Source organism: Corvus hawaiiensis, chromosome 8 (assembly GCF_020740725.1).
Source record: "Corvus hawaiiensis isolate bCorHaw1 chromosome 8, bCorHaw1.pri.cur, whole genome shotgun sequence".
NCBI classification, from domain to species: domain Eukaryota; kingdom Metazoa; phylum Chordata; class Aves; order Passeriformes; family Corvidae; genus Corvus; species Corvus hawaiiensis.
Window position 1 is genome coordinate 18,161,696 of NC_063220.1, and position 15,061 is coordinate 18,176,756.

A 15,061-nucleotide genomic window follows, 5' to 3' on the forward strand; every position below is an offset into this window, starting at 1 on the left:
CAAAGTACTGGAAACACCTTATTCTTGCTGCCACTGCAGGGGCAGGTGGTTTAGCCTTGATTTCATATTCTCTGCCCCTGGGACTTATATGTGCCCAACCAAAATAGCTCCTGCATGTAAAGGTGGATGTATCTGGCCCACAATTTAACAAGGCCTGTAAGGAAGCAAACCTTAGCACCTGCCACAAGGGAGAATTGCATTGCCCAGATGCTATTGTTGTAAATGATGACACCTTTTAAGGACATTGTTCTTCCTTCATCCTTTCCCCCTGCCCTCTGTCAGGGACCCTCTCTCTTCCTGAGCTCAGCTCCTCACATTTCTATCAGCAGGAGGGAACATTTTGGGCTTGCTACAGGCAGACTGGGAAATTCTTGTGCTGGCAGAGCTGGCAATAAGCAGCAAGGAGCAAAAGAGCCTTCTAAACAGCCCAGCATGTTACAGAGGATGATGTCTGCTGTGTGCTCTGTTAGCTAACAGCATGTACACAGCAATGTGAGCATTAATTTGGGGGAATTAGGAATGAGTGAGGGTTTAGTCTGATTCAGGCTGGATTTAGGATTAGCCATAATAAAAACACACACATACTGGGATTGTGTGGTTTAATCTGTGGCCTCTGAGCATCACAGGCTTCCTCCTGCTCAGCCTGATTGGGCATATGCGACTGTGGCTGACGGTGCTGTTCCAGCAAATGCCCTGGATGCAGTCACATGTATAAACCTTTGTTTTACCCCCAGCTCCGCTTTATTTACAGGGTGAAGGGTATTTACCTGCTGAAGGAGCGCTTCAAGTGCAGTGTGGATGTACCATTGCCCTTACATTAGTGCCACTAGCACAGCATGAATGTCACTGGAAGCTTTCCAAGGACCAGGCTGTTGTTTGGGGTTTTCAGATGAGAAGTGTAAAAATTGACAAGTGTAAACCACGTGGTTGGTGTCCTGCTGAGCCTGATCAGACAACCTCTCAGCATACCCCAGGGATGCGGATACTGCACACCATTAAACATGTCTCGGATGCCCAGAAGGATATAAATCTACAGCCAGGTTCCTCTACCGCTGGAAAACGCAGTTAGTGAGCAGCGGGAATAGCCCCCCTGCAGGGCTAATAGAAGATTGTCAGCGTGGAGGCGGTCACACGGCAGCTGCCTCCGGAGCCACGGACAGTCCAGCGCAAGAGGGAGCTCCACTGTGGCTCGTCGTGACAGCCGGTGCTGGAGCAAGTGCTGTGGCGGCATCAGAAACTGTTCCCCTCACATAGCCATTTTGGTGAGGGTAACATCTCTTCCTCATTCCAAAATGGACAAAAAAACCCCCTAAGTCACCACCACCAGCAGCAAAACAACCAAAACCCACAAACATTGGGAAAAAAAAAGTCAAAACAATATTCAGCTCAACAAACTACAAAGAAATAAACCAAAAACCACTTTGTGATGCTTGAAACCCTTTTCTTTATCTTCAAATTCATAATACATGTTTTTAAATTAATGATTTCTTTAAAAAGTAGTTTCAGTCCAGAAGAAAAGGTCCAGGACTGTTTACTTAGACATCCATGTAAGCAAACAAGGACTTCTCAATAAATTTTGAGCAAATTTCCCATCAGAGAAGACAGCAGATGAAAAAAATTAATACTCCAAATGTGTAGGGTTTTGTTCCAAGCAATTTTAGTGTTGTCAAAGCAGTGTCTTTTTTAGCAAATAAGCTGTTTTACTGGAAAATTCCTGCTAAGGTGTAGTCATGTGACTTGGCTGTGTCAGTAGGTTTTTGGTCCAGGCCTCCAGCTGGTATTTGATGCTGCTTGGTTTATGTTAGGGCTCATCTGGTTGCTAAGGAAAGGAGTTTATGGGAGCAAGATCAGTGCTAGGGCCAGTTCTGCTGCTGGGTTGAACTGTTGGAGCTGATCCCGTTGCCAGGAGGAGTGTTTGTGTCTCAGGCTGATAGTGCAGGGGGTTCAGGAAGGGGGCAGAGTAAGCAAAAGGGCATTTCCATCCCCCTGTACAGTTCCACCTGGCCCAGCTGGGGGCTGCTCAGGACTCGCCACAGGAGGAGGGTAGCGAGAGGGGACAATGTGCGGGCGGCCACCCCGCCTCCAGCAGAGAGATGGAGGTGTGGGGGCATACCAGTTACAACCCTAGTCCTGGCAAAAATGTGGAAAGAAGAAAACATTCATCTCCCTGGGGTGGTGGAACATGGGAATGCCAGGGGAAAATGGAGCTCCTTGGGGGAGCTGCAAGTAATAGGACATATGCACCGACAAGAGGGAGGTGGAAAGGACAGTTGAGGGCACTGTTTAGACCATGTCCAGACACTTCAGAAGAACATGAATACTATATCTATAATTTTATATAGACATGTAGACATACCTGGATACATCCCTACACAGGTAAACATCCATGTATGGATGCATTATTGACAAGAACATTGTCTTAGTATAAAGTAATAGGAAATTCTCCTTTCATTCTTTTTCTAACTTTTCCTTTTGGAAATTTCAAATAGCACAGACAGTTTTGGCATGGAATAATGCTGGAATGTTTTCACCCACATTCGTTGGGAAGGGATGCACTCTCAGGGCACCTGTTCCAGGCAGTCAGTGCTCACCAGCAGAAACTGATTCTGCCAACAGACTTTCAGGAATCTCAGGGCAATCAAAGAGAGTCTCTCTTGGGCCAGATCCAGTTCTCATCCCCTGCAGCTTATCAGCGCTAGGAATAGAAAGAAGGATCAATGTTTATCTCAGAGTCTGTCATCTCTACCCTGTCAATGTAAGGATGGTCCTGAAGAAGGCCACCTTACCTTACCTGAAATGCTTTATGTTGGTGACAACACTGACAATGCTGGCATAGCAATAATTCCATTTTTGTGTGCTCTGAATGCTGCCATTCCCCATGCCAGCTTTAAGCAGGTGAAAGTACAGTTGTGATAAGATGAGGCTCTGAATGCCAGTGGACAGGAGTGTGAACACACTGGAGAGCTCCATGACAAGGGAGTCCAAATCAGCATAGGGAAGAGTCAGCCTGTCAGGCAGCTTGCCTTTAACAAGCCCTGGCTTCTCAAAGTGCAGATCCAGCTTTGAACATTTTTTACTTTTTGCTGGAGTCCAACTTCTTTCCATTGCTAGAAGGATTTCAAAGATTGTTCCTGCTTCTCATAGACTCTTCCCTTTCTCCTTCTTTCAAAGTACCCCAGGCCTCAATTTATTCAGTATGGACTTGGACACAGGAAAGTGCTTATCTTTTAGCACTGCAAACTGCTTCCCTCAAGGCTTGAGTTAAATCTGCTTTAATAAAAACACAGAGCTTTAGTCAGTTGGGACATAAATGATTTCTCTTCTGCACTTCTGGAATGCTGCTTTCTAAGTATGTTCAGTAGCATATTAGAAGCAAGTCTCTAATTGGCCATACAGTACCAAAGACCTGACTATCTAATGTGAGAAATCAACATCATGAAAACTTTGAGAATATCAAAAAGAAGCAAGGGAAGACCACAGGTCATTTTAAGCCATTCCCTATCCATTTAAACCACATAATTGCAATATTGTATTTAGTGTCAGGGGACAGTGGTAAATTTGAGATCATCATAAGACCAGAATAATCATCTTAAAGACAAAATAAATTAATCATTGACCTCTGTTGTTATAATGAGGATTTCACAAAAAAACCCCAAACACAATGAAGTTCAATTTACTCAAGTGTTCCATGTTCTTTATCTCCTATAAGGCTCTGAAACAGAGTTTCTTTAATAAAAATGACTGATGTACACCAGTTGCTCCAAATTGCACATTTATATGTATTCACTAGAGCCCATGTAACCCATCATGTGCAATATCACCAGCTTCTGATGCTGCTTTTCAGTGAGAGAGGGGATCAAACTTAGAGTTCTTTATTTACTCAGAAATGAAAGAGAGTATATCCCTCAAATACAGATATGCAAACCTGTCAATGTATTTTTGGTAAAAACATAACCAGCCAACTATTCTCTTTATGGTCTGTTATACTCAATCACAGTAGCACTTTTTACTGTCAGCAAGGACTGCTTGGCTACTCAGGGATCAAAGCAGAGCAAACCTAAATAAAATTCCAGTCTGAACAAGGACTGAGCCAAAATCACTCTGAGAAGAGTCTCCACTGTGTTTCATAACACAACATAAAATAAGAGAAAATGAGGAGAAATGTGAAAAAAGACCAGTTACACACCTGGCAGCTTCCCCCAAGTAGATGGGACACAGGGAATACAAAAGCCCTGATGTCCACTGGGTGGTGGCAAGTGCTGGGTGCTGGCTCCATATCCCCAAGGTTTTCTGGCCAGACAGACCACTGCCCTCACATTGCAGGGAGGGGTGGGAATGGTAACAGGAGTCATGGGCCAAAGGTGTTTCTGCCCAGCCTCCTGCTCCCTCTCTTTAGGAAAGCGAGGAAGGGGGATGAAGCCCTGCATCCAGTCATCTCCTAGATCTTTTAATTGTATACCACACACACACATACACACACACACACACACACACACACACTCTTCCTTGTCAACTTTGTCTGCCAGCGTAACTGGAGATAAAATTACAATGACACATAATTACAATGAAAAAGCTGGCTAGAAGTCATTACAGTATTATAAAACAAGTCCCATTTATTTTGTTTATTAATTAATAAATTATTATTCGCAAATACAGTTGCATTGATGGAACGCGCCGATGACACATATCTTCTTGGACAGATGACTTAGGAAGGCACTGAACACCCAAGGAGGTGTTGACAAAAATCCATGCACGTAGGGCATTTCAATGAAACTGAACTCTGTAAAACAAATCCAGCATTTTCCATGAGGAAATTCAAGCCCTTGGGACAGAGCCATGGCTGTGGGGTGGCAGTCCAAGTGTGCCATGTGACAACTGGACTGTTGGCATTGCAGTCACCCCACAAGGAGAAGGAGACTCAGAGGGAGGCAGTTCTGGCCTTAGAACCAAAGACTAGGTAAGTCAGGTTCGGCCTCAGTCACACCTGCCAAGGAAAAATCACCACTGTAAAGGAGCCTCAGGGCACCAAGAAATGCAACATGCACAAAGGTGACGTGCAGGAGAAGGAAACAGTGAAAACAATGGCTCCTGTTCCCTTCAGCCTGCTGTGCTTCCGTGCATGTCAAGAACCTGCCGTGTTCTTTAGTCCTCACCACTGTCTGCTGGCAAGGCAGAATTTAGCTTGGTTTGCCTCAATACCTCTTCAACCTACAACTTAATGTCACTGTCACAAAACAGTGCTTTCCTACAACTGCTTTCATGACTATTGCACGTTTCCCATAGCACCCCTCCCCCAAAGAAAAGAGTCAATTTACAGTTCTCATTTTGCCTAGTACTGACCTCTTCCAGCCTTGTTTCCCACAGCAGCAATGGAAAACATCCCCCCAATAAACATGGACAGAATAGGGCAAAGAAAGAAAAATATTTGTTATTTGAAAAGGTGTCATTTGTCTTCCTTTCAACACACAAACATTTTGTGTTCACCATCACAGGCATTAGTGCTGTCCTGTACTGATATGAAAATGGCAGTTTTACAGGTATATTACATATATATACAGGGTTGTTTATGTGGATGCATGCATGTTTTTCTACACACACACTCCCACAGCCTCACAAGAAGTTGGCCAGCAGGGTGGTCTAGGCCAGAGACAGGTTTGCTGATTGCTCAATACCAGGCTGGGACCTGGTGCAATACTTTTATATCATTCACTCCCTGCGGCAAAGTGCTCCAGGGTAAGCTCTGGATACAAGACAAGAACCACCTTCTTATCTATTCTCAAAACTCCCCAGTTCTATTTGTTTCATTTCATACAATCATAGAATCATTAAGGTTGGAAAAGACCTCAAAAATCATTGAGTCTGACAGTTAACTTAGCACCAAGGGTTCACCACGCCTTTTGAACACTTCCAAGGATGGTGATTCAACTGCTTCCCTGGGCAGTTTATTCCAATGACTGAGCACCCTTACAGTGAAGAAATTTTTCCTAATGTCTAATCTAAGCTTCCACAGAGCAATTTCAGGTAAATTCCTCAGGTCCTGTCACTTGTTACCTTGGAGAAAACCCTGATCTTGCTACAACAATTTAGCTACAGATTCTCCAGGTCAAAGCCCCTTCTGGGACCTGTTCAGAGACACAGTCCACTGTGAATGCAGCTCCCTGAAGCTGGCAGAAATGAAGAAGTCCTACGTGAAATGTATTTGGTATCCAAGTTAGGACTGACTCCTCTTTAGATGCCAATGTTTCAGTTCACCTTAACAGCAGAGTGAAAAATACACCCTGCTTTCCTCCCATAGCTGGGAGCAGCATAATGGGGCATCCCACTCTCCAGAATAAGAGTTTAAGAAGACCCTTAATAAAAGGGTGCAGAAGCATGCATGTCTACAAAACAAATGACAGTTAAAGAAGTAAAAGGGATGTTTTTTAATACACTCATACATTTCTGTCATCAAATTACCATCTATTTTTTCATCTGCACACAGATGCTTCATATCCATAGTTTCCCTTGGAGAGGAAGCTTTTATCCTGTGCTCTGAGAGCCTGCTTCTTGACTTGTGGCTGTTAAGGGTATTTAAATTTGTAATGTCACGCACACAAAAACAAAAAAAAAAAAGGCTTGTGCACTCTGATAGGCTTTAAGATTTCATAGGTTTTGTATAAATGCACCATGGAAAACTCTAATGGATCTACTTATCTGCAATTTAACATGTGGATGAGATTCTGCTCTATACTGGATAGATGTTATGCTGTATAGAGTGACAGCAACAGAGAAGTGCAACATGAATAGCACCATCAGTTGACAAAATATTTGTGATTAAAAAAAATATTTATAGTAAGAGCCACTTCCCTTAATTTAACAGCTTGAAAATTAATTCTTGTTCCTGAAACACTCTTGATTTTCAATTTTTTTAAAAAAAGTTCTCTCAAAAAAAAAGTCTCTCACAGAGACTGCATTTTCTGAATTCCAAGTCAAAGTTTGTTAAAATTTGAATATTTTCAGAACAGGACCACGGGATAATTCAGGCTCCAAAAGATCTCAGGAGGTCACTGGGTGAACCTCCTCCTCAAGGAGGGTCAGCTCTGAGGCCAGCCCAGGTTGTTCAGGGCTTTATTCAGTCAGGTGTTGAAACCTTTCCAGGGTGGAAAACTGAACAATAAATATTTATTCAAATATGGGCATTTGGCTGAATATGCTTAAAATCCAAACCATACCAGTACAAGCTTCTTCATTTCCACCCTACACCTCTGCTCAACCAAACCTACCAAATCACAAAATGTAAAACAGGTGAAATGAACCTTAGAAAATCATTAAAGGCTAAATCCAAATCCCGTTGTAATGAATGAAGTGATACCCCTAGTGTTTGTCTAAGAGAAATGTTTTAATAAGTGGCTGGTGGGACCAGGACAGGTTGGCTCTTGTCACGTGGCTCTTGTCAGGGATGGAGGAAGGCTGAGAGCTGAATTAAGGAAGGACAAAAACCACAAGGTGGGTCTGTGTCCCAAGAGAGGCTTCAGGCCTGGGAAATTTACTGAAGAAAATCTCTGCCATAAGTATTAACAGTGGGACAGTGGAGCAGTGCCTGTGTCCTGTCTCCACATTGTATTCATTAACAAAAGGCCTGATTCATCCCTTTCTTTTCAGGAAGTCAAGAGCTGCTTCACTGAAAAAAATCCTGTAAAAATTGCCTAAGATATGAATCAGGCTGAAAGTCACTGGCATAATTCTTCCTAAGAGCTTCTGCACTTCAGTTGTAACTGGGGAAAACAGTATGAAAATGAGACAGAAAAAACTAAGCCAATACTCCAAATATAGATATTTATAGGCAGGCACATTACATTCAATTTTTCCATCTTTTCATCTGGGTTCCCTCATTATCTATGATGATTAAAAAGAGCTTATACAAGGATGAGTGATATTTTCATACAGATCTTTTGAAGAAAAGCGATAATTCAAAGAACTTTTCTAGAAATTAATACTTTGGACATTTTGAATCTTTTGTTTGTTTGTTTGCTTGTTTGTATTAAATCACAGAATTCACAAGACCAAAATCAAGTACTTTTTTCAGATTTTAAAAGTTAGTTCCATGTTTCAGTGGGAGCCTGAAAACAAAACAAAACACATTTCAATTACAATAGCAAAGAACTTCTTGTCCTAACAAACAATTAAATATAGTTGTGGGATTTCATTCAATCTTACTCCTCACCAAAATATTTCAAGCCAAGTATCAAGATAACCTGAAGTTTGAAGTTGCATTATAAATAAACACTGACTCTGGGGGAACCTATTGTGATGTTACCAAGAAATACAAAGAATTCAGCAGCATGTTAGTGGGCACTGCAAAAGTATATGAGAAGTCTAGAGCAGCTGCAACTGTAATCTGGTTGTTTAAAAGGGCTTTTTTTGACATGGCTGCTGTATTGTGCATCCAGTATACAATCTTCTTGTCAATGACATCAGGGCAATCAATGTGTGCAAAATATGAATCTTGCATGTATGGCTTATTTGTAGCCACATGCTTTCTACCTGTCAATATAGTTCAAAGGCAGTGAGTGAGGAAAGTTCAGTAGACGCAGCATCAGTCCTCGGTCTCATAGGATGGATAGGGTGGTCTCATAGGTTTTATTTTGTATCATGTATCATGCAATACATCTGGCCAATAGGACATTTGCTTTGGCTATCCCAGCCTCCTTAATGGCAAAGCAGCAGCAGCAAGCAGTGGCTTCATATTGTCACATGTATTTGTCTATCTGGCGTTGCCCCTTCATCTCACTGATAATTTGGTGCTTATTCAATTTCATTTTCTTCAGAGTGGTCATTACCTTGCATCTTTCAACACGAACAGCTTTCATTTTCTTTCCCACCCAAACCACAATGAGATTCAGACAAAGTGTTGTACAAACATCAAATCTGCATGTGTTTTTGTGTGCATGTGTCTGTCCAAACAGTTCTTAAAAACACTAGCTGGCATGTTTTGTTTCTTCATTTTTCAAGACACTCCTTCAGCAGCAAAATCATCTAAACTGGTGAGGGTGACAATGCCGGTATTTTGGGTTGGGCTTACATCCTTTCCTAAGTGAACTTGGGTTTCTCTGGCATTTTGATGGTAGGAGTAGGAGGCTGGTTCAGTGTAGGGCTGAGTATCCACAGATTCAGTGTATCTGTAGTCCTGCTGGGCATCTTCAGGTAGTTCAGCTGGTTCTGGTCCAGCGGGCACTGACCAGGCAGGTTCAGAGAGTTGAGAAGGTGATTTCAGCACTGCCACCGATGAGGCTGGTAAAGGCAGCACTCTAGGGTAGGAGGCATAGGGAGAATTCTTAATTTCTGAAGAGGTGGACTGGTGTAAGTTCTGTTCCAAGGAAGGGACTGAGACTTGAACATATTTGCCAGTTTCTGGGTCATAAAATGTCTTTAAATTAACTTCGGCTGGTAAATCAACTACATAGTATTGACCGGAGTCAGGGTCTTGGAGGAGTTTCCGCTGGGTTGAAGAGGATGAAGGGCTCATTGCTGGTGCAAGTCGAGGTTTTCCAGTACTGGTTTCTGTGGGAGTAAAAGTTGAGTGAAGGGGAGGATGAAGGGGAGAATATCCTAAGGGTGAATCAGATACTATTGTCTCTCCAGAATGAGTAGGCTTTCTCCCTACAGCATCTGTATGCTCAGTCTGAGGGTTTTTCTGCTGCTCTTGCACTTTTTTTCTCCTGTTTGCCAGCTTTTTAGCCCGACGCAGAGCCTTTTCTGTTTTTGGTGGCACAGTGGGTGGCTTGCCTGCTGGTCTCCCACCAAGTCCCCTGGGCTCCAGTCTTCCAGCTTCCCCTGCAATGTCAGAAAGTAGATTCCTCTGTGCTGAATCAATCATCTCTTCTGCAGGCATATAAGCTTGCTTCTCTAGTGCCACGTTTAACAAGGCAGGGTTTGTAACATCCTCTCTCTCTCTAAGGCTGGAAATAGTTGGTTTATCTGACAATGAACTGGCAGCAAGAGCGTGCATCGTGCCTCCTGACCTGGGGCTTGTAACAGCAGAGCATGAAAGATTGTCTAACAAAACTGGTGCACCTTCTGTATGTAGGATGTTCTCTAAAGTGTCATTGGAGACAGAAGAACATGTGTGGTCCTCTAACATGGAGCCAGTCACAGGGGAAATTGTCTCCCTAGTGATTATTTTTTTTGCACAAGAGCCCCCTTTACGGTTAGATAAATGATGATTCTTAAAGTAATTTGTCTTTCTTTTTGCAGGATAGCTGGGGTTGTTTTGTGCTTGGTCATTTTCCAGACCTATAATTGGCTGTGTCAAGCTGTGTCTTGCCTTTGTAGGCTTCTTTTTACTTCTGCAGACACTTTCCTCATTCATTTGCCCAAATTTATTTAACAAAGCACAAGCTGTTTCATCTTCTTCCGTCAGTTTTCCAAATGAAAAGCTCTCTGTGTCTTCCAGAAGACTGGGATCCAGTGCTACTGAAGCAGATCCAGGCTCACTGGCTTCTTTTTCTCTGTCAGTTGCTCCATCTCTCACATTCTGCTGCCCTCTATGTCTCGATGCCCACCAGCCAGCCTCCTGGGCATGCAGCATGTTTTGGTGCTGCTTGTAAACTGCTGGGGACATAAACTTACGTTCCATTTCCTTATAACTGCTGCTCACTGTATCATCCAGGGAAAATGACCTGAGTAGGGGCAGCTTGACAGCCCTTATTACCTGAGGTGACCTGAATGTGTTATCTTTAATCATAAACAGACTGGGTTTGGTTGAGCTTGAAGATGATGGTGTTTGTGGCTCCTCAGACCTGGGGACGGACATGTCTCTTATGCTGTCAGATGCAGAATTTGTGCTGTTGGCCTCTTCCCTTTTCTCTCTCCCTAGTTTCTCTTTCACCAAGCTCCTCTGTTCATTCCCAGTAACACTTCCCTCCCTCTTCTCTGCTGCACCAGTACTAGGGCCGATACAAGCATAATATTGCAGTTCATCTTCCCCAACCCCTTTCCCTCTCTCCTTGTGTATTTTCTTACTTCCTGATTCCATTTCACTGTCAGTCCTCTGGCTTTCTTGGAGGCATGTCTGCTGCATCAGGGGCACTGGCAGAAATGGCTCTTCCTGAAGTGGTTGCTCCACTGTGGAGACGAAGGATTGCTCTGAAGAGCTAGTGCTTCTTTTGCCTCGTGCTTCGTGGCCAGGTACCACAATGCTGGTTTGGCTGCTGCTATAAGGTACATCTTCTTCTGGTGAGAGTTGGTTTAGGAGTGTTTTGAAGACAAAATTTTCATTCTGAACAGAAGCTTGCCTTTCATGTTCCTCACCCTGCTCACTGCGATTTTGCATGGGCTGCCCAGCTGTTGTATCTATATTGTGTCTACTGAATGGTCTCTGTGCTGGATACTGCAGATGTTTTCCTGAATCAGGTTCACTTGATTCATGTCTGAACAAGGGGAAATTTTCATTATCCCTTGTGTTTTTAACCAGATCTTGGTGTTTTGAATTGTCTTGCTGCAAGCTATCTTCAGTTTGGTAAAATGGAAGGTCTTCTGTTGTCTGGGGTGAACTCAAAGTCAGACAGTTGTCTGTAAAGTGTTCAGTTAAATCAGTTTTACTGTCCTTTTCACGAACACTGCTAGACAATACAGAAGCTATATCACTCAATTCATCTTTCTCTGTAATATTTTTCTCACTTTTGTCATGCAAAGTCGAGAGTGAGGCATTTATTTTAGTAGTCTCCTGCATATTTTTCCTTGTTTTATTTTTCTCCTCCAAGGCCCTTAACAGGGGAGAAGGGGTATAAATGCTTTTAACACGTTTGCGCACATCCTTTAAGTTGAATAACAGACTTGATGCTGTCAACCTGTAACTATCCCACGACCTGTAATCATCTAAGGTGCTCTCCTCATGGTCTCTTGAAGCTGTGCTCTCTGTGGGAGGAGGTGTCAGTGGGATCAGCTCACTTTCAACAGTGTCCACCTCCTGTTTTGGTGGTATGACAGGCGTTAGGAGTTCCGTGATGTTGAAAGAGGGACTGATCGATCCAGGGGAGTTTGCCTGTTTAGCCACAGGAGTCATGTCCATGTCGGGGTCAGCACCAGTTGCCTTTTCAGACAATGAGGTCTTGTGGCTGTCTGTGAACTTCTCCTTTGCAGCCTGTCTCTTCCCTGCTGCCCTTTCTGTAGCCCTCTGTCTCCTCCAGGGTGGACAGGTATTGCCCGGTTGGGGGTTGAGGGATTCCTCTTCAGTTAAGGTGGCCTGGGGTTTTGGTGGAGGTGGACTGGGTGTCTCAAACATGAGTGAGGGTGAAACCATCCTGTAGGACACAGACTGGGGTGACACAGAGACTTGGGACAAGGCAGTGGGGGAAAGTGGAGCTGGAACTGGGAGTGGTGGCACAGGAGGGGCTTCAGGGGTAGGGGGTGTTGAGGGGTGGCCAGGTCGGGTGGGGGGTGGGAGAGGAAGTGCTGGTGGGGCAGGAGGTGGCCGAAGGGGACCCTGGTGTACATGATTCCTAGGGGGAGGTGTGGGAGGGAAAGCAGCAGGAAATTTGGTTTCTGAAGGGACGGGACCCTGAGGTACAGCTGGGAGAGGGAAAGCAGCTTCTGGTGGAGTTGGCTTCATCTGAAAATCTTTCTCTTTCTTCTTAGCAACAGTGGTTGTGGCAGGTGACAATTTATGTTCGTGTGTGTGGGATCCTTTAACAAGTGGTGATTCTTCCACGTATTCAAGACCTTCCTTTTTCATTTTTATGTCAACAAATTCCTCCTTTTCTGTCAATTTTTTATGATGAACATTCCATGATTCAAAAGCACTATTCTCACTGTGAAGAAAATTACCTTTTTTTGCTGGCTCATTTACTTTCAAGTTTCTGTTTTTTAAAGCCTTTTTAGAAGAATGGGAAAAATTTGACTTGGCTATTTTTGACCTCTCAATCAGCACAGGATAATAACCATCAGAGTCCCTATAACTCAGGTCTACTTTATTAGGTCTTCTCTGTGGCTCATGTTTGCCACTGAGACTACCTTGCTTAGCCTCAGAAAATTCAGAAAGTTCCTTGTGGATGCTTAAAATGTCTGTATCATCACAGGAAGCAGTATCATTAACATGATTTATTTTATATTTTTGAAAGCTATTCTTAATGGGCTGCTTATTTGCTATCAGAGAACTTCCTGACCCTTGGTCTGCAGTCTTATCAAATGTCTTAATCAGCGAGGACACTTTTGAAACATGCTTATTGTTCCTTGGACCAGGGACTGGCAAATACAATTTCCCTCCCATGGCAAAGGTGTTGTTTTTAGCAATCCTCTTCTCCTCAGGAGTACACTTTGGTAACTGCTGGAATGTGGAAGCCCATATTGTATGTTCATTGCTTCTTGCTGTCAGCTTGTCACAGATATTGCTGTTCTTCATGTCATGGTTTAACGTCCCTGAGTGAATTTTAGCAGACAACTGGAGGGCGAAGTCAGGTGAAATGGAAAGTTCCGGTTCATTGTAAGGGTCTTCAAGTTCTGCTACACACAAACTTTTGAAAGCCCGATCTGTGAGGCTGCTCACCTCTCTGTCTGCATCATCCAGGAGACTCCCAATACTTGAGGAATCACTATGTCCTTCTGTATGTTTCTTATTTCCCTGCATTGTTCATGAGAGTCATGGGTGAATTATCCAAAGGATTAGTTTCAGGTGTTGAACAGGCAGGTGGCTACGTGAGGCAGATCCAGCTGTTTGCAATTCACAAGCACAAAGCCATTCTTCCAGATGGTGCTGCTGTACTTTGACTCATCTTACAGAAAAGTTGAAGGAGACTTTCTCTCTGCAAAGCCAAAAATTATAAATTATCATTTTTCTATATTAACACTATTAGACAGAAAGCATTTTCCAGATAAATCAGTCACTGACTAATTTTGTGATGCCAGCAACATGAAAAATCACTGTTATTTTGGCCAATTCAAGTGGCTCATGGTAGATAGTTTAATTTCTGGAAAGAGCCACTAAAAAAGTGTTTTCACCTCATATTCTTTACTTGGGCTCTTAAACAAGGACATAAGAGACAAATTTTGAGTACTTCCCTTACCATACCTTCAACCATAAAGACTTCCAAGTGCTGTGCATCCATTTAGAAAAGAAGGTTAGCCATTTTTTGCCAGGAAGAATTAGTAACAAAAATTACTTTAAAAAAGATGTCACTGAGTACATCATTGCACACTAAGTCCAAAATGAAAGAAAAGCCGATAAAATTTAATTGTCACAGCTTTGTCATGACAATTGCTATGAGCACAACCCTTGTTTGAGAAAACAGAATGGTACTACAGGTAAAAAGGATTTACTGTGCATGTTCCAAACAAATAGTGCTGGGATACACTTTAGCCACCCATAGCAGGGTATGGTTGGGTTGTGTTGGTCTGTTGGAGTTGAAGAGACTGCTAACATCAGCTTAGCCAGCAGAAGGCAGGAGTGCCTCGGGGACTGTAGCAGACCCACTAAAGTAGAACAGGGAACATTTGGTTTCAGTTCCAGAACTGCTGAGAGCTAAAGGTAACCCATTCAACACAATTATAAGACTTCCATTAATCCCTGATTATTATACACAGCACTGAGGGTTTTGTCTATCTCCTGTCTGAGTACAGGATGGGGGAATCTTTGCATTGAACAAGTAAAAGCAAAATAGACCCTTTGGCTGCACTTGAAATCTCTACACTAAAACTCTTCACAGTTTCTCTGTAAACTTTTCAGATGATTATTCTCATATTCAAGGAATTGAGCAGAGTTTTGACTAAACTGCAGGGAGACTCAGTTTAAAGGCATACTGCAGAGCCGGCTAAAACTCTGTAATGAAAGTCTGGTCTGTATCTCCATTTCCTCCTCCGATGGCATTACGAAGTTGTGATGAGCTGAAACACCACAGTTCACATCTACAGCAGCTTCCACACGAGTGGAAGATATCTCCATCTCAAGCTTGGATCCACTTGTAGATTACTGAGCAGTGAAAAATGCTTGTAGAACTGAGCAGTGAAATTCAGATCTAGATTTCAGCCTCTCCTCGTGTCTACATACCTGATTCCACCTTGGTGTGTCTCAGTGAGACTCTTGGAAAGG

The 15,061-nt window shown here is 43.1% G+C and overlaps 1 protein-coding gene across 3 annotated transcripts in view; it reads right to left on the bottom strand.

Moving 5' to 3' along the window:
- Positions 1-4,590: 4,590 nt before the first annotated feature.
- Positions 4,591-15,061, bottom strand: part of C8H10orf71 (chromosome 8 C10orf71 homolog) — a 52,159-nt gene continuing 41,688 nt past the window's right edge. For all 3 annotated transcript variants that reach the window (XM_048311722.1, XM_048311720.1, XM_048311721.1), the window contains one exon: positions 4,591-13,778. In XM_048311722.1, coding sequence (XP_048167679.1) covers positions 8,987-13,603 — 4,617 coding nt within the window. In that variant the 5' untranslated portion in view covers positions 13,604-13,778 and the 3' untranslated portion in view covers positions 4,591-8,986. The remainder of the gene's footprint in view (positions 13,779-15,061) is intronic.